At 34.7% G+C, this 20895-nt stretch overlaps 2 protein-coding genes across 2 annotated transcripts in view; both read left to right on the top strand.

Annotated features, from left to right (window-relative positions):
• Nucleotides 1-7230, top strand: part of LOC113192401 (uncharacterized) — a 77846-nt gene extending 70616 nt beyond the window's left edge. The window contains exon 2 of the mRNA XM_077795820.1: nt 3993-7230. Coding sequence (XP_077651946.1) covers nt 4030-5766 — 1737 coding nt within the window. The 5' untranslated portion in view covers nt 3993-4029 and the 3' untranslated portion in view covers nt 5767-7230. The remainder of the gene's footprint in view (nt 1-3992) is intronic.
• Ndufaf2 (NADH:ubiquinone oxidoreductase complex assembly factor 2) overlaps nt 1-20895 on the top strand; it is a 161017-nt gene that overhangs the window by 70708 nt on the left and 69414 nt on the right. The gene's annotated exons all lie outside the window — the stretch shown is intronic.

The raw sequence follows: 20895 nt of genomic DNA on the forward strand, positions 1-20895 counted from the left end.
GTGAAAAAAAGAATGAAATTCTGTCATTTGCAACAACATGGAAGGAGCAAAAGGGCATTATGTTAAGTAGAATAAGTCAGGCACAGAAAGACAACTACCCCATGTTCTCATATGTGAAAGCTAAAAATTGATTTCCTAGAAGTGGAAAGTAGAAGAGTTGTTACTAGACCCTGGGAAGGATATGGAAAAGGGATGTGGAGAGAGGATAGTTTAAGAGGTAAAGGGGTGCAGTTATATAGGAGATATTGCAATGTTCTGTCTTATGCTAGATGAATCAACAACTGTGGGGCTAACTTAGCGTAGTCATTCCCACTCCAAATTGGAGAAATAGGTAAGAAGAAAGGAGTAGGATCAACGGGAGGTAATAACCATCCCTCTAGCATGCCTGGCAAATAACCCATTCATACTTACTCATTGCTTTATAGATCTAAGGTAGACTACATGATAGTGTTCACTGCTCTGGGGTGTAATTGTGCTTTAATTACACCCCAAATAAGGAAGAGACCCCCATGATTGTGAGGTAATAGTCCTGCCCAGATGCTCAGCCCAGATCATATCTGTTTCCAACTTCTTTCCCCCACTACATTTATTTCTCCTTTGACCTTTCTTTCTACTGGTTTTCTGGATCTTTTGATTGAGAAGTCACTAGAGCTTGCCAGGCATCATTATGCTGTTACACAGGGGGCTAAGACAAATCTGAACTTTTAAGAGCATCAGGACCCTTCTATTCCCCTTCTGCAGCAGACCTACTAGATATTAAACATAATATTACACTGTATAATCAAAACCTGGTCTTGCCACTCACCCACGATAGCAAGACATTATTACAAACTAAAATTTTAGAGCTAATACATGTAGTGTTTCCTAAGCGCTATTATTAGCACTTTACATATAGTAGTATCCCATGATCATATTTTACCTTATGTGATACTAAAAAATATCAGCTGGTATATTTCAAAGCCAGGTGGTCTGGGTCCAGAGCCTGTGCTCTTAACCAGTTGCCTGTGAAATTATCTTAAATTATCTTAAGTTCATTCAGCATTTGCTTGTCAGTGTAGCTGGTGTCAAGGCATGCCGAGGAAATCTTGGCTATTTGTAGAGACCTTTAAGGCATTTCAGGTGAAGGTTGATCTCAGCAATTTCTGAACTGTTGTTTGTTCTAGGTGTACACTGGACCTCAGTGCTGTAACAACCATTTTCTTCTTTTGTTCCCCCCAGCCCCGACATTTCATAATGTTTAAATTGTGATGAGAATCTTGTCTTTGTCAGGTATGATTATAACCTGCCAGAGCCCACAAATAAAAAAGAATCAACTCAACGATTCCCAGAATAATATACTAGTAGGTTTCACTGAGATATTAAGGTTAGGAAAAGTAAAAAAGAATAAAATGGGGTGTTTTGGTGATGCCATGTGTGCCTATAGTTAGCTTAAGTGATGTTTATGTAAAGATATTTTACTGTCCTATCAGGAGAGAAAAGCTTTTCTAGCCATTTATTCAGGATTTTATAGTCCTTATTTTCATGGTTCATATAATAAAAGAATAAAGTAAGTTTATTTCCAGAGCAGATTATTAAATATGAAGTGAAAAAAGATCAGTTGTATTTGTTTCTTTTTACAATTTCCCTTGCAAAATTCTCTAATAATTGATGAATGAAACCATTTCTCTTCCATATCACAAATTTAACTTTGTCTCTGAAGAAGAACTAGTTACCAGTATTTTTTCAAATTCTAATATGTGTTGGAACTGAGTTTTAGAACTCATTCCCTTGGCTATTTTTTTTTTTTTAATAATTCAAAGAGTTTCGAGATTATACTTGGGTGGTTTTTACTGAGGAACCATATTTGTTTATCCATTTGAAATCAAGGACAAAACAGATAAATACTCATTTTTTTTTTTTTTTTGCCAAATAACCCAGTTGTCAGATTACTTTTGTATCTTTCTGTTAGCTGTTTCTCTGACTAAACTTTTTAAAATGGAGATTGAGTTTAAAATAGAAAACCTTGTTTCAAAGACATGTATGATTTTTGTTTTTATATGAAGTAAAGCATGAAACATTAGAGGTGTAAAATGAAAATTCTTGTTGGATAAATGAATTTACCTATGAATAGGGGTTATGGAAATGTTTAAAGATTTTAAATAAGACGTTAGTGTTGTCAAAAGTTCTCCCTCAGTTACCTTTCTTCAAGCCATCATACCTGATGAGATTTTCCAATCTCAGCAAAGTTGTTTTTAGTACAGACACCCAAGTAACAGTTCAGCTTATAACCTTTGTGGGTATTTTTCTCAAAGACACTTTAGGACAGAAATGGTCATTATTCTCTGTCATTTAGATGTTATTCATCTAGAAGCAGTCAGATAGTATAAACACACCTTTAAGACCATACAAACACCAAGGTTCAGAGTGATTGGAGAGGGGAGTGGTGGCAGAAGACCATTTTCCATGAGGTCCACCTTTTCAGGATTTGGGTTGTCTCAGTTATTTTTGACACAAACATACAAGGTAAAACTACCTGTCCCCATCATATCTCTGTTATAGCCAGAGCATATTTTAGAAAATCAATATATTTTAGTATCCAAAATTAATTTGCATATTTAAAATTTATATCAAAGTTTTATATTCTTTGTAGCATATAGAAAGAATTTTAATTTGGCAATTTTAAAGATCAAATATATCCCTTTGGTTCATAGCCTCTAATTACATATTATGTGAGTCAGTATATTCATGTAACCTTGTATTAAAAATGTTATAGTTTATAGGAGAATATAGTAACTATTTATAAGCCCAATCTTATTTGTCACAAAGAATCACCTCTATTAAGAAAGCTATTTTTTAGGGATGGAGTTGTGACTCAGTGGTAGAGTGCTCACCTAGCACGTGTGAGGCACTGGGTTCATCCCTCAGCACCACATTAAAAAAAAATAAATAATAAATAAATAAAATAAATGTATTGTGTCCAACTACAACTAAAATAATTTTTTAAAAGCTATTTTTTAAAAAACACTTCCAGGTTAATGCTTTTTTAGTCCATATAATTGAGCATCTCAATCAATGCTAAAACTATTTGAGGAATAATACAGATTTTTATCCTCCATCAAGGCTAAAAGTGCTGTTGAAAAGAAGTATTTAGTATAGCCAAACTTATATATTTTTTATATAAATTCTATTGGTTGTATATTGGTTGACACCACAGATAGTACAAAATGTACATGCACAAGCTTTGAGTTGTAGAGCCCAACATTAAAATTCTAGTTTTCCTACCAGCCAATTGTCTGACCTAGAACCAAGTTTATTTGGATCAGTCCTCATTTTCTCATCTATCAAATGAGAACAATAAACTTTGAAGTGATGATTTAAAAAAAATAACGTAAGGAAAGCACCTAGTACCGTGTCTCAAAGCTTATATCCATTTGATTCCTAAGTTTAAAACATTACATTTTATAAATTTCTCTCGGGAATATTGTGATAATCTCACATTCAAATCCTGTCTCTTCTAATTTATCCTCAACATTGCCACCCAGCTCACTGTTTTGTTTTTTTTGGTACCAGGGATTGAACCCAGGGTTTCTTAAGCACTGGGCCACATTCCCAGCCCTTGTTTAAAGTTTTTGTTTAGAGACAGGGTCACACAGATTTGCTTAGGGCCTTGCTTAGATGCTGAGGCTGGCTTTGAACTTGCAGTCCTCCTGCCTCATCCTCCTGAATTGCTGGAATTATAGGCATGCACCACCATATCTGACCCCAGCTGTTTTTAAACCATTTTTTTTTTTTTTACCTGTTATCTTCTTGCTTTACTAAATCTGTCAGAGACTTTCTATTACCTCAGGGAAGAAGCCCATGGTCCTAGTCTGGGTATACTTGGGCTTTCCAGTATCTGATTCTACTATCACTTCAACCTCACAAGCAATAGTAGCCTATCCCCATACACCCTGTACTTAGACCATCATGAATGCTTTCGGAGCTTTAGAAAATGATTTTTGTGCTTTTTGTAGGCTTCTGTCCTGGATCCGGAGCCCAAGTGTCTGTGCTATGCAGAATCTGAAAACAAACCACAGGGAGAACGCTGAGAACCCTGAGAGCCAGGAAATGGAACTGTTAACATTTATGGATATAGCCATTGATTTTACTGAAGAGGAGTGGGAATGCCTTCAGCCTGCTCAGAAAAATTTATATAGAGATGTGATGCTAGAGAACTATAGAAACTTGGCTTTCCTGGCCATGACTCCTAATCATATCCAAGAATATTCACTAAAAAAGGGCCTAAAACACATATTACCTGAAGTGATAAGTGCAAAATATGAAAGTTGTGATCTTGACTATTTACCACAAAAGAAAATATGGAAAACTACAAGTGAGAGTGAACAACATAAATCATATAAAAAATCAGTCCTTGTTAATCACCAGAGAATTTATACTGGAGAGAAGCCCTACGAATATAAAGAATGTTGCAAAGCTTTTAGTAAAAAAAAAGGTTTTATTTACCACAGAGGAACACACAATGGAGAGAAGCCCTACAAATGTAAAGAATGTGGAAACGCTTTTGGTCAAAGATCAAACCTTATTCGCCACAGGAGAACTCACACTGGAGAGAAGCCCTACAAATGTAAAGATTGTGGCAAAGCTTTTGGTCAAAAATCACACCTTATTCGCCACAGCAGAACTCACACTGGAGAGAAGCCCTACAAATGTAAAGATGATGGCAAAGCTTTCCTTCTAAAATCACTGCTAATTTGCCACAGCAAAACTCACACTAGAGAGAAGCCCTACGAATGTAAAGATTGTGGCAAAGCCTTTGGTCGAAAATCATACCTTATTTGCCACATCAGAACTCACACTGGAGAGAAGCCCTACAAATGTACAGAATGTGGCAAAGCTTTCAGTCAAAAATCACACCTTATTTCCCATATCAAAATTCACACTGGAGGGAAGCCTTACAAATGTAAAGAATGTGGGAAGTCTTTTGGTTACAAATCACACCTTATTTCCCACATCAAAATTCATACTGGAGAGAAGCCCTACAAATGTAAAGATTGTGGGAAAGCTTTTGGTAAAAAATTACACCTTATTCGCCACAGCAGAACTCACACTGGAGAGAAGCCCTACAAATGTAAAGAATGTGAAAAAGCTTTTGGTTCAAAATCACACCTTATTCGCCACAGCAGAACTCACACTGGAGAGAAGCCCTACAAATGTAAAGATTGTGGCAAAGCTTTTGGTCGAAAATCAGACCTTACTTGCCACAGCAGAACTCACACTGGAGAGAAGCCCTACAAATGTAAAGATTGTGACAAAGCTTTTTGTCGAAAATCATACCTTACTCTCCACATCAGAACTCACACTGGAGAGAAGCCTTACAAATGTAAAGATTGTGGCAAAGCTTTTGGTCAAATATCAAACCTTATTTGCCACAGAAGAACTCACACTGGAGAGAAGCCCTACAAATGTAAAGATTGTGGCAAAGCTTTTGGTCAAAAATCAGACTTTATTTGCCACAGGAGAACTCACACTGAAGAGAAGCCCTACAAATGTACACAATGTGGCAAAGCTTTTTGTCGAAAATCATACCTTACTTGCCACATCAGAACTCACACTGGAGAGAAGCCTTACAAATGTAAAGATTGTGGCAAAGCTTTTGGTCAAATATCAAACCTTATTTGCCACAGCAAAACCCACAGTGGAGAGAAGCCCTACAAATGTAAAGATTGTGGCAAAGCTTTTGGTCATAAATCACACTTTATTCGCCACAGAAGAACTCACACTGGATAGAAGCCCTACAAATGTAAAGAATGTGGCAAAGCTTTTGGTGAAAAATCAAACCTTATTTGCCACAGAAAAACTCAAACTGGAGAGAAGCCTTACAAATGTACAGAATGTTCCAAAGATTTTGGTCACAAATCACACTTTATTTGCCCCAGAAGAACTCACACTGGAGAGAAGTCTACAAATGTAAAGATTGTGGCAAAGCTTTTGGTCAAAAATCACTCCTAATTTACCACAGAAGAACTCACTTTGGAGAGAAGCCCTACAAATGTACACAATGTGGCAAAGCTTTTGGTCAAAAAATAGACCTTCTTCACAATAGCAGAACTCACTGGAGAGAAGCCCTATAAATGTAAAGAATGTGGCAAAGCGTTCAGTCAAAAATAACACCTCATTTGCCACAACAGAACTCACACTGGACAGAAGCCTCACAAATGCAAAATATGTGACAAAGTTTTTACTCAAATATTACACCTTATGTACCACAGAATTTACACTGGAGAGAAACCTTACAAATATAAGGAATGTGGCAAAGCTTTTAGCAATAAAACAGGCCTTATTCACCACAACAGAACTCACACTGGAGAATAGCCGTACAAAAGTGAATAATGTGGACAAGCATTTAATAAAAAAAAAAAACTTTATTCACCACAGCAGAAGACATCCTGGTGAATGTGAAATGTGAATAAAGTAATAGTACTTTTAAAGAAAGACTAAACCTTGGGTCTGGGGTTGTGGTTCCGTGGTAGAGTGCTAGCCTTGCCTGTTCGAGATCCTGGGTTCGATCCTCAGCACCACATAAAAATAAATAAGTGAAATTTAAAAAAAAGAAAGAATGATTTTTGCTATATCACCCTTAAACTGAACTAGTCTATAGGACAAGTACAGGTTCAAGGATAAGAAAAAACAAAACTGCTGAGAAATGACCACAGCCACTTCAACTTTGGTTTTCTTTTAAAACAGCCAACAAGCAATGCAAAAGATATGCACGAGATGAAAGATCCAAGCTGGGTGGATATGACTGAGCCTCTCTTTGTCATGACAAATTCCTGGTGTTCAGTGACTCCTATAGCCCTGATTGATTGAGATGTTTACTAAGTCAGAGGAGCCTAGAATCACAAGCTTGTGATTAACTAAAAACCTTTAGTTGTTGGTGGTGTAAAGGTATATCAGCCTACATAAACTCATGTCACCCTGTTACCATAAAATACTTTTCTTACATCTGTTTCTTTACTATTTTTTATTCCTTTCTATGTCAGGCTTACATGAGGTTTCATTGCAGGGTCTTTAGCCATAACTAGCCACAGCTCTTCATGCTTTTTATCACTTGTCCTCATCATCTTTAAAAGTCAAGTGTATATGAGAACATTTTTGTTAATTGAGGTAAAATTCACATGAAATAAAATTAATCATTTTAAGGTGTATATTGCAGTGCCATTCAGTACATGTTGTTATGCAGCTATCACTTTTGTAAAGTTCTAAAACATTTTTTGAAGATATTTTTTAACCTGTTGCATAATGTCTTTAAATAAATGACTGGAGTATGTTTCCATCTCTTGGTTTTTAAGAGCTTGTCTTAATGGCTAACTTTCCTAGTATTTATAAGTTTATTTGTATTAAAATATATACAATATAAAATTTACTACTTTAATCATTCCCAAGTCTATATCTGTGTTAAATATAATCACACTGTTTTGAAACAGTAGTGTCCCAAACTGTTTTTCTCTTGCAAGCTGAAACTATAAACAACTCTTTATTTCTCCTATTGCCTACCATGCTGCTTTCTGTCTTTATGAATTTTATTACTCTAAGAACTTCTTATAAGTGAATTCATACAGTATTTGTCTTTTTGTGACTGACTTATTTTACTTGGCATAATGTTCTCAAATTTCATCCATGTTATACCAAGTGTGAACATTTCCTTCCTGTTTAAAGCTGAATAATATTCTGTTATATGTATGTACCATGTTTTGTTTATTGATTCAGCTAATGATGAACAATTGGAATGTTTCTTCCTCTTGGCTATTATGAATAATTCTACTGTGTATATGTATATACAAATGTCTCTTTTGAAACCTCCTTTTGATTCTTTTGGTTATATAACCAGAAGAGGAATATCTGGATCATATGGTAATTCTGTTTTTCATTTTTTGAGGAATCTCCATATTGTTTTTCTCAACATCTGTACTATTTTCATACCTACCAACAGTGAACAAGGGTTTTAGTTTTTCTACATCCTTGCCAAAGCTTGTTATTTCCTGGGGTGTGTATATGTGCACACATGTGTATACTTGTGCACAGACATTTTTTTTTATGGTAGCCATTCTAATGCTTGTGAAATGGAATAATATAAATCAAACTTAGCACAGAAAAAATTATAACGGAGGAACTAGGGTTGTAGCTTAGTGGTAGACCCCTTATCTAGCTGAGTTTTGATCCCCAGCACCACAGGGAAAAAAAGAAAGAAAGAAAATTATGATGGAGGGTGGACCTCATTTAGAGAGAGTGTCAAAGTCTAAATCTGAATACTGTGCCTATTGATCCTTTCCATTCCATTGTACCCAAATTATAGTTTCAAAGACTTATGACAGAGAAATCAGGAAAACTTAACCGGGAATTGGTCAAAACAAACCCCAGCAAACTCTCTTGGTAAAGAAAATAAATTACAAAATTTATGTACATTGAAATTTGTACAGAATAAAACTATCCCCAAAGCATAAATACTGACTTGGTATAGTATATAAGTTTTGGTAGGGATTTAACAATCTTAAATAACATTCCTTTCTCTACAGATTTATTTCCCTAAGTTTTTACACATTGAAGAAGAACTGAGCTGGGTGAAGTGGTACACACCTATAATCCCAGTGGCTCCAGAGGCTGATGCAGGAGAATTGCAAGTTCAAAGCCAGCCTCAACAACTTAATGAGCCCCTAAACAATTTAATAAACATCTTGTGGCCTTGGCTCAAAATAAAAAAGAAAAAGGGCTGTGGGTGTATCTCAGTTATTAAGCCTCCCTGAATTAAATCCCTGGTACCAAATTAACAATAAAACAAAACAACTGATAATAGTTAGAAGTAGTAACACTCTTTAACAGTAATTATTACATTATTATATTGTCGTAGAATCATTTAAAGTCAACAAGCCAACTGTGAGCAATGGATAGAGCTCAATAGTAGAACCCTTGCCTAGTATGCACAGGCCCTGGCTTCAATTGCAGTAGTCTTTTTTGTTAAAGTACAACCTTGCTTTATTCATGAGTGTGAGAGCCAGAGACAAAGTGAGAACATGAGAGTATTTAGTTTAATAAGGAATAAAAAAAAAAGCCCTAAAGTTTTTTAAAAGTTTTTTTTATTAAAATGGTCAGACTGAGAATCTGTGCTTTATAAGGGAGTTGGTTCTTTTTATCTAAAAAAACGCTATCATATGAATTAGCTCACCTTTAGTGACACCCAAAAAATGACATATACAGATTAATGTGTATTCACGTGCTCAACAAGATTGTCACCATCCTTCCTGTATAAAACCCATTTGTCCTCTTTTTCTGGAATTATCCTTCTAATCTCTATTATCGCCTTTCTTTGCCTGCCTAACTCCTTCTTTGGTAGGTATCTTTACAGAAAATTTCCTACTTGTCTTTACTTCACAGTCCTTTATTTTTTTTTTTACTGGTGGTATTATAGCATACAGCATTTTCTCTGTTATACTAACATTTCAGTCAATCTGTTTTCTTAAGTATTTGACTATTGAGACCACTAGTATGTCCTGAAACAGTAATAGCTGAAGAGACAAATTTGATGCTGTTGTGTTTAAAATTGTGCCATAGCATATGTCTTGACATTCCTCCAGGAATGTGAAGCCATTAGGTTGTAAGATGTGAGTCATAGTGTAAAAAAAATATTTGGATCAATGAACCAGAGAATAAATAATTGAGTCTATATATAATAGTACAGTATTAGACTTAGGCATTCAGTATATATACAAGCAGTAAGGTGAAGAATTTAGATTTGTAAAGCATAGAAAAATATATGTATTACAGAAATTTAAGTTTGTGTAGAGAAAGAAAGTTGTGGCACAATAAAACTGTGTTATAACATTTAGTATGCATGAGGCACTGTGTTCAATAGCCACTAACAGGGGAAAAAAAACTTATGTTATAATATCATTCTCTTCCTTTTTCAAAACATACATGACATTGAGAACTCAAAGAGCAATAAAATTACAGTGAAAGGGGAAAGTAAAATTCGAGTAGGAGAAAATATAGTCAGACATAAGACTGATTAAAAACTCTAATTACTTGTACATTTTCTTTTTTCAAAAAAATTTTTTAGTTGTTGATGGACACAGCATTATTCTGTTTATTTATTTTTATGTGGTACTGAGGATCGAACCCAGTGCCTCACACATGAGAGGAAAGCTCTCTATCACTGAGCCACAACCCCAGTCCCTACCTGTACATTTTCTAAGTGCAGATGCAACTCAGAACTCAATTCAAAAAGGAAAACCTTTAGACTAGAACTTCACAGTGGCTATGAGATCAGTTATCTAAATAACTACTTATAGTATAAAAGAAAAAATGATACTTATTTTTTAATATCTTTAGTACTCCTATCTGATGTGATTTTATTCTGTGGTTTTTATAAATAAACACTGTATAATGTAGTGAACAAGTATCCTTGATAACATCCTTTGAAAAAATTGATAATTTTTTTCTAGACTATGTTGTATAATAGTACAGAATTATGAGTAATGATATCCTCTAAGGTTTTTAATTCAATAAAAACAGTTTTTCTGGGAGCCGACATGATATAGTCTGGTATTCAGCTTCTTTGCTGATTTGGCTTTATCTAGTGGTACAGACCACTATATTTCTACCAAAATCAACTTCCTCCTTCTTTGTAGACACACACAATGAACACTACATTTACCAACTTCTTTTGAAATAAGATGTGGCTATATGACTAAGTTTTCTACAGTGTATTGTGAGTGGAAGTCATGTGAGTCAATTCCTCACTTGGGCTCCTAAAAATATTCATAATGTGTTTCTCAGCGATTTTTTTAACCCCCTTGATTGAATAAAACAGGAGCATTCAGGGAAACCTTGGAAATCATGTATTGAACATGAGTGAGTAGCCATCTGCCTGGATCCTTGAATGACTATGTGGAAAGAGCTGCACAGCCTACCTAACATCCACGCCAAACTGTTAAATAAGAATGAAATATGTTTCCTCACTGCAAGCTGCTTAGTCTTGAGAGTCAATTTTTTTATCTCAACTTAGCCAACCCTAACTAATACAATATTTTAGGAAATGTAGCCGAATAAAAGTTGAACTAGATTTAAGGGCTGAGTGTCATCAAGACATGTTCTTTCTCCATGACATGACTGAATTGATTGCATTCATAGATAGTGGTTCTAGGTCTATGTGGTTTTTGTATCATGATCAAAGACCTTAAGAGTGTGTTTTCCTAGAAGTTCCCCCAAAAGTTCTAGGAAAACTCTGCTTGGTTCAGGCGGGGTCACTTTTTGTGGTTAAAGGGATGGAATACTGTGGCCAAACTTGGTTTACATTCCTACCTCTAGGTGCAATGATAGTCCTACCCAAACCCTGGGCACAATACATGGCATGGAATACTGAGTGAGATCTTAAAGAAATAATTTATGAACAACAAAGAAGAGATACCAGAATACAGTATGGCTAGGTTTTTTAAATCAATATAGACATGAAACGATAGTGGCCTTAATGAGGGAGCAGGTATAAATATAAAAGAAAAGAACAAATCAAAAGAATGTTCAAAGAAAAAAGTTGTTTGGTTTTTTTTTTTTTTTTTTTTGAAAGTTTGCATTCTTGGGCTGGGGATGTGGCTCAAGTGGTAACCCGCTTGCCTGGCATGTGTGGGGCTCTAGGTTTGATCCTCAGCATCACATAAAAATAAAGATGTGTGTCCTCCGAAAACTGAAAAATAAATATTAAAAACAAATTTCTTTCTTTCTCTCTCTCTCTCTCTCTCTCTCTTCTATCCCTCTCTCTCTTTAAAAAAAAAAAAGTTTGCATTGTTGGAGAGGGGAATAGTAGAAAAAAATGACTTTTAAAAAGTTTTATTTGAAAAAAATTTACCATCTTAACCATTTTTAAGAGTTCAATGATGTTGCTATATATTCACACAGTTTAAAAAAAGTGGTTTTGAATTGGGAATAAGAAAATAATAGTGTGGTCAAAAGATTTGAAAGTTTTGAAAGGAAAAACAGTTGGGGCCTGAGAAAAATGGTTCTTGAAATCATTGATCACACAGGGACCGTAGATTTCCCTGTCCTGGGAAGCCTGTAGACCATAGTTTTGGGTAGGCAAGTGACAAGGCAAGATAGCTAACAGAAAGGAAAGGGTCTACAACTGGATAATTGACATCAGCATTAAGCCTCTTAGTAAACTAAGATTTCTGATCAGTGTCAAGGAGTAGCATCTGCCTAGTCAGGTGAAAGAACTTATATGATTAGTATATATGGGGCAGTGGTATCTTTCCCAAGCTATAAGAAATCAGACTCAAGCCAAGATTTCATAGAAGCAGTTTCTGGAACTGAAGAACAGAGTAAAGACCAAGAAACAAAACTCCTTGCCACATGATTAGTACTAGCAGCAAAAGTGACTTCATAGCCTGGTGTGGTGATATACATTCATGTAATCCCTGCAACTTGGGAGGTGAAGGCAGGGTGATCACTAGTTCCAGGCCATCCTCAGTAATTTAGCAAGATTATGTCTCAAAATAAATTTTTTTTAAATTTTTAATATTTATTTTTCAGTTTTCGGCAGACACAACATCTTTGTATGTGGTGCTGAGGATGGAACCCGGGCCACATGCATGCCAAGCGAATGCGCTACCACTTGAGCCACATCTCCAGCCCCAAAATAGAAAAAATTTAGAAGGACTGGGGTTGTAGCTCAGTGGTAGAGAGCTTGTAGGTTCAATCTCTAGTACCTTCCTTTCAAGAGTAACTTCATATTAACCAGATGACTTCAGGTACATTAAATGTTTCCCTTGCTTCAATGCAGAATTCTCACAGGTAGGAAGTTAAAGGATGTATTCATAAATATAAGACAACTTCAGGGACTAGGTGCTAAGGGCAATATTACAAGATATAGAATTCCATGTAACAGACTTAAAGACATCTAAGTGGAACATTGCTTTAATAAAAACAAAAGTTGATTATTTGAATACATTGAGTGGTTAGAATTATGGAAATAATTGTGGTACTTTTCGTCATAGAGATAAAAGTTAAAGTGGCACACGGCTATAATCCCAGTGGCTCCAGAGGCTGAGGAAAGGAGGATGGCTAGTTCAAAGCCTGCCTCAGCAACTTAGCAAGACCCTAAGCAACTCAGTGAGACCTTATCTCTAAATAGAATATTAAAAAGAGCTGAGGATGTGACTCAGTGTTTAAGTGCCTTTGGGTTCAATCTGAAGTACAAAAAAAAAGTTAAAATAATGGAAGCTAATCTCTGCTGTGTCAATGGTATAACTTTAAGGAATCAGTGCAAAATAGCAATGATATGTCATCCTTATTATTTACAAATAATCATTATTTACAAATACTATTTACAAATTCTACTATGTGTAGTGTAAAATACAGAACACAACAATGTGCATCAAGTCTGTAGCAAGGAAAAACATACAGTATTGGTATGTTTCAGCATTCTATTCTTTTTGCCTTGAATACCATAGGGGGAAGTACTTAATGTTTTTATATGCCTGCCCTCTGCCTGTACTGAGGATAGAACCCAGGGTGCTCTACCACTGAGTTCCATTCCCAGCCCTTTTTAAAATTTTTTATTTGTCTACAGACCTTTATTTTATTTATTTATTTATTTATTTATTTATTTATTTATTTATTTATTTATATGTGGTGCTGAGAATCAAACCCAGTGCCTTGCACATGCTAGGCAAGGTGCTCTACCACTGAGCCACCACCTCAGCCCAGCCATTTTATTATTGCTGTTTGTTTGTTTTGAGACAGGGTCTCCCTAAATTGTCTCAAATTTGCAGTGCATCATATCTTACCCTCCCAAGTAGTTGGCATCATGCACCACCCCACATGGTGAATATATATTTTAATAAAAACAAGTTCCTGAAAGTTTCTAACCTACGAAATAGTTGAATTCTAAACATTTCATGTAAGCAACTTGTTTAAATTTGACATCTTTTCCCATAGAAATTGTGTTAGAAATTGTAGTTCAGTTTCCAGAATAATTCACAAATCATATTTAAATCTGTAATTTATCTGAATTGCTGCATATTAGCACAATTCAGATAATTGATTGATTGTATATCCTCTTCTGAGAAGTGTCTACAGTTCCTTGGCCCATTTATTGATGGGTTATTTGTATTTTTTGGTGTTACGGCTTTTGAGTGCTTTATATATCCTAGAGATTAGTGCTCTATCTGATGTGCTTGTGGTAAAGATTTGCTCCCATTCTGTAGGCCCTCTGTTTACCTCACTGATTGTTTCTTTGGCTGAGAAGAAGCTCTTTAGTTTGAATCCATCTCATTTATTGATTCTTGGTTTTAATTCTTGTGCTGTTGGGGCTTAATCTGACATGATGGAAATTTGGGCCTATTTTTTCTTCCATTAGGTGCAGGGTCTCTGGTTTAATTCCTATGTCCTTGATCCACTTTGAGTTGAGTTTTGTGCATGGTGCTTGATGAGAGAATAGAAGTTTAATTTCATTATGTTACATGTGTATTTCCATTTTCCCAGCACCATTTGTGGAAGAAGCTATCATTTCTCCAATGTATGTTTTTGGCACCTTTGTCTAATATAAGATAACTGAAGTTATGTGGGTTAGAATCTGTGTCCTCTATTCTGTACCATTGATCTACAGGTCTATTTTGGTGCCAATAGCATGCTGTTTTTGTTACTATTGCTCTGTAGTGTAGTTTAAGGTCTGGTATAGTCTTCTTTCTAAGGATTGCTTTAGCTATTCTGGATCTCTTATTTTTCCAGATGAATTTCATGAATGCTTTTTCTATTTCTATCAGGAATGCTATTGGGATTTGGATTGAGATTGCATTGAATCTGTATAGTGCTTTTGGTGGTATGGTCATTTTGACAGTATTAATTGCACCTATCCAAGAACAAGGTAGATCTTTTCATCTTCTAAGTTCTTCTTTAATTTCATTCTTTAGCATGTTGTAGATTTCATTGTAGAGTTCTTTCACCTCTTTTGTTAAATTTATTCCCAAGCATTTTTTGAGGCTATTATAAATAGGATGATTTTACTAGTTTCACATTCAGTGAATTTGTCACTGATATATAGAAATGCCTTTGATGTATGGGTGTTGATTTTATATCCAGCTATTTTGCTGAATTCATTTATTAGTTCTAGGAAATTTCTGGTGGAATGTTTTGGGTCTTCTACATAGAGGATCATCATCTGCAAATAGTGATAATTTGAATTCTTCTTTTCCTATCCATATCCTTTAAATTCTTTCATCTGTCTGATTGCTCTGGCTAAAGTTTCAAGAACTATGTTAAGTAGAAGTTGTAACAAAGGGCATCCCTGTCTTGTTCCAGTTCTTAGAGGGAATGCTTTCAATTTTTCTCCTTTAGAATGATGTTGGCCTGGGGCTTAGCATAGATAGCCTTTACAATGTTGAAGTTTGTTCCTGTTATCCCTACATTTTTTTTTTTTGAGAGAGAGAGAGAGAGAGAGAATTTTTTTAATATTTATTTCTTAGTTTTCGGTGGACACAACATCTTTGTTTTATTTTTATGTGGTGCCGAGGATCGAACCCAGCGCCCCCTCGAATACCAGGCAAGCGTGATACTGCTTGAGCTACATCCCCAGCCCTATCCCTACTTTTTCAAGTGTTTTTGAACAAAAATATTTTATCAAATGCTTTCTCAGAATCTATTGAGATGATCATTTGATTTTTATCTTTGAGTCTGTTGATGTGATGAATTATATTTATTGATTTCCGTATGTTGAACAAACCTTGTATCCCTGGGACGAATCTGACTTGATCGTGGTGTACTATCTTTTTGATATGTTTTTTATTCAATTTGCCAGAATTTTATTGAAAATTTTTACATCTATATTCATTAGAAATATTGGTCTGAAGTTTTCTTTGTTTGATGTGTCTTTTTTTCTGGTTTTGGAATCAGGGTGATATTGGCCTTGTAGAATTTGTTTGGAAGTGTTTCCTCTTCTTCTATTTCATGAAATAGTTTGAGAAGTATTGGTGTCGGTTCTTCTTTAAAGGTCTGATTGAACTTTATTGTGTATCTATCCAGTCCTGGGATTTTCTTGATTGGTAGTCTTCTGATGGCGTCCTCTATTTCCTTGCTTGAAATTGATCTTTTTAAATTGTGTATATCATCCTCTTTCAATTTGGGCAAATTATATGGCTCTAGAAATTTTTCGATGCCTTTAATATTTTCTATTTTATTGGAGTACTAATTTTCAAAATAATTTAATTATCTTCTGTATTTCTATAGTATCTTATGATATTTTCTTTTTCATCATGTATGTTAGTAATTTGAGTTTTCTCTCTCCTTTTTTTCGTTAGCGTGGCTAATGGTTTATCAATTTTATTTATTTTTTCAAAGAACCAACTTTTTGTTTTGTCAATTTTTTCAATTGTTTCTTTTGTTTGAATTTCATTGATTTCAGCTCTAATTTTAATTATTTCCTGTCTCCTACTGATTTGGGGGTTGATTTGTTCTTCTCTTTCTAGGGCTTTGAAATGTAATGTTAGGTCATTTATTTGTTGACTTTTTCTTTGAAGGAATGAATTCCATGCAATGAACTCTCTTCTTAGCACTGCGTTCATAGTGTCCCAGAGATTTCAATATGTTGTATTGTGTTCTCATTTACTTCTAAAATTTTTTAAATCTCCTCCTTGATATCTTTTGCAACCCATTGTTCATTTAATAGCGAATTATTTAGTCTCCTTGGAGTTTGAATAGTACTTATTTTTTGTTTTATCTTTGATTTCTAACTTCATTCCATTGTGGTCTGATAGAATGCGGGGTAGTATCTTTACTTTTCTGTATTTACTAAGATTTGCTTTGTTGCATAACATATGGTCTATTTAGAGCAGGATCCATGTGCTGCTGAGAAGAAAGTGTATTTGCTCGTTGATGGATAATATGCTCTATATATGTCAGTTAAGTCTAAGTTATTGATTTTATTATTAAGTTCTATAGTTTATTTCTTTAGCTTTTGTTTGGTAGATCTATCTATTAGTGAAAGAGGTGTGTTAAAGTTACCCAGAATTATTGTGTAGTGATCTATTTGACTGTTGAACTTGAGAAGAGTTTGATTGATGAATGTAGATGTTTCATTGTTTGGGACATATATATTTATAATTGTTATGTCTTGTTGATGCATCCTTCCGTTAAGCAATATGAAATGTCCATCTTTATCCCTTTTGATTAACTTTGGCTTGAAGTCTACTTTGTTTGATATGAGGATGGAAACTCCCACTTGCTTATGTAGGCCATGTGAATGCTATATTTTATCCTGACCTTTAACCTTCAGTCTGTGGGCATCTTTTCCTATGAGATGAGTCTCTCGAAGGTGGCATATTGTTGAGTCTTTTTTAATCCAATCTACCAGCCTATGTCTTTTGATTGGTGAGTTTAAGCCATTAACATTTAGGGTTATTTTTGAGATATGATTTGTATTACTGGTCTTTTTTTTTTGGCATTAAGTTTGACTTGGTTTCTCCTTTGGTTGGCTTTTGTTTTATTGTAGTTCTTGCCTTTGCAGATTTTCATTGTTGTTTTTCCATTTCCTCCTTGTGGAATATTTTGCTAAAAATGTTCTGTAGTGCTGACTTTCTTGCTGTAAATTCTTTTAGCTTTTGTTTATCATGACAGACTTTTATTTCATCGTCAAATTTGAAGCTTAATTTTTCTGGATATAAGATTCTTGGTTGGCATTCAATGCTTTTAGAGCTAGGTATATGTTGTTCCAGGATGGCCTGGCTTTGAGAGTCTGGGTGTAAAAATCTGCTGAGATCTGAATTGTTCTTCCCTTATAGGTAATATGATTTTTCTCTCTTGTGGCCTTTAAAATTCTATCCTTATTCTGTATGCCAGGCATTTTCATTATAATGGGTATTGGTATAGATGGGTTGTAATTTTGTACACTTGGTGTCCCATAGACCTTTTGTATTTGATTTTCTAATTCATTCTTCATACTTGGGAAATTTTCTGATATTAGTTCATTAAAGAGATTATGTATTCCTTTGGTTTGTATCTCTGAACCTTCCTCTATCCCAATATATCTTAAATTTGGTCTTTTGATGGTATCCCATAATTTTTGGATGTTCTGTTCATGGTTTCTTATCATCTTCACAGTGAAGTCAACTTTATTTTCAAGATTGTATATTTTGTCTTCATTGTCTGAGGTTCTGTCTTCCAAGTGGTCTAGTCTCTTGGTGATGCTATCTATTGAGGGGTTTTTTTGTTTTGTTTTGTTTTGTTATTATTTTTTTTTAATGTGGTGCTGAGGATCAAGCTCAGGGCCTCGCACAAGGCAGCCAAGCACTCTACCACTGAGCCACAACCCCAGCCCTCTATTGAGTTTTTTAATTGGCTTATTATTTCTTTCATTTTGAGGACTTCTGTTTTTTTTTGTGTTTTTTTTTAAATCTCTCTTTCTTGAAGTAATCTCTTGCAACCTGTATTTATTCACTTATCTCTTTATTGGTATGATCAATTTTTGCCTGTATCTGCTCACTTAGGTCGTTCTTTAATTCCCAAATCATTTTTTTGTGTATATTCTGAACTTCTCTGATATTTTACCTGCTTCACTATCTTTTAATTCTATTGTAGTGTCTTGGTTTCTTTGTTTTTTCATGTCTATGTGTCTTCCTCTCTTGCAGTGTAGATCAAAGATATTATAGCTGCTGCACTATTGTCTTATAGTGTGCCTACAGATTACCAATACCCCACTTTTAAGGAAGAGATCAATATTAAAGAACTTAATGTACCCAACATGCAGCCATATATCAGTTAGCTTCTATGTTTATATTTACACTTTGTCACTATAAACAGAAATGATGAGTTTGGTTATCTTCAACCATATAATCAATAGGTTTACATAATGGTTTACAGTTTCTGATGGTGGAAAGGAGTCCTGGGAGGTTGGCTGAGATGTTTATGAGGTATGATGTAAGAATATTTAGGTATTAGATTAAATGACTATTGAGAGGATAATCATAGGAAGTTGGCTGTTAGTAGAAGAAACAAGAGATAGGCAACCCTATGCAAGACTCTCTGTTACCTCAGCAACAAGATAACTGTTAGCCCCCCTAGTAGAGAAACCTTTGGTGCAGTTAGGCCATAGGGACCTTGGTGATGTCTTACCAGGTCCTTATTTTTGTCTTTTGATAGAAGCATTGCTATCCCAGTTTCTTGGTGGTGGCAGCCTCAAGCCTGTGTGTTTCCTGATGTTGGGCTGTGGAGCCAAGCTTTGGTGAATAAGGAACCCCAGCACAGGCGGCAGGTGGCTCTGCCTCAGAACTCCAGTCCACAGTGTCATGGGTCTAGTCCTTGACTCTTTTATGTTTTGTGTTAAAAGACCAAGTACTTGATAGCAATGAAACCTGTTAGGTCTGGAAATCAATTTCTATTAAACTATTTGAGTCTGCAAATAAACAGTCAACTCTACCTGAATCCTACTAAATCCAAAAATATAGTTTGGAGTAAGCTTTATAAATGTCATAATTTTATAATTCTCTAAATTCTAGTAATATTTGCTACCATTTTTTTATTCCTTCCATTTTTCTTTTTACTTCTCTATTGACATCCCAGAGTGTTTCAAGTTAGAGTTTGAAAGTGAAAATCAAATACTTGATTATTCTGATTTATACCTTATTGTGAGTGTTTGCAACCTTTGAGAGAAGAAAATATTCATCCCTTTTATCTGAAGAGTAATCCAAATGGACTTTGTTTGCTTTAATTAGTAAGTGTTGTTAAAAATGAAGACTTTCAGTCTTCATCATAAATTTCTTCTTATTTTAAAATAGTAAATCCCGGTAAAACCGGGATGTCCATCTATTTTAAAACCTATCTGACTACAAATTTCATTATCTCTTCATTCATTCCTTTTTTTATGTATTAAGGTGTGTACCCATAATTCAGATGTATTTATTTCAGAATCACCTACTGTTAGTTTCTCATATTATGTTTTATAACTATATTCTTATATTATATATAATTATATATTATATAGCTATATTATATATTTTTAACTATAAATATACTTTATATATCAGAGATAATTTAGCCTTATAAAAGGTATAGGATATACTAAGTAAATAAATTGCTTTCAAAATTGATTTCTACACCTTAAACTAAACCTGAAATGGCAGCTTCTGTTTTAGTTCTTCAAAGTGAACATGTTATTATGTGGACTAAATTGCCATGAATTCATTGTTTTTATTCTTTTCTTTTTCTACTGCAATGAAATATTCAGTAAATTTGTTGATTGGATAGCATGTTTTTAGAACTTCAAATTTTTATTTAAATATTATATTATGGATGCCACAGTCTGGCTGGGCACAAAATCATGAGCCACTCAAGCAGGAACAAACTTTATTTTTGAAACTGCCACCAATGCCCTGTATGCTCCCGGGAAGATTGCCAACCAATCCACGTGGCGTTCTCCGGACCCCCACAGGAAGTCCCTCCTCCGGAATTCCCTCCTACTGCACTTCCCCAACCAATGGGAACTCTCCAGGAGTCCAGTAGCAGGCAGAGGTGGACAGCAGGAGTCCAATATCCATATGAATGCAGATCTTAACATAATCATATCATCTCAATGGCTTGTCACCTTTCAACCAAAAATGCCATGCATCATATTACTGTGGCTCTTAGCAATGGAACTATTTTATTAACAGTAAATAAGAAAATTTATTGTTCATGTGGAACACAATTTATAATAAGTTCATCATTTCTCAAATTGTAATATTCTTCATAATTTCCAATCTACTACCATGAAATAAGCTGGAATTCCTTATAAAAAACCTGTAACTCTGAGGAATCTAACAGGATTTTTTCTAGTCTGTTGAACTAGTTAGCCATTTTAAAAATTCTGAAAGCTAATGTAAGGCCTCTTTAATTGCTTTTAAA

This window comes from Urocitellus parryii, chromosome 1, assembly GCF_045843805.1.
Source record: "Urocitellus parryii isolate mUroPar1 chromosome 1, mUroPar1.hap1, whole genome shotgun sequence".
NCBI classification, from domain to species: Eukaryota; Metazoa; Chordata; class Mammalia; order Rodentia; family Sciuridae; genus Urocitellus; species Urocitellus parryii.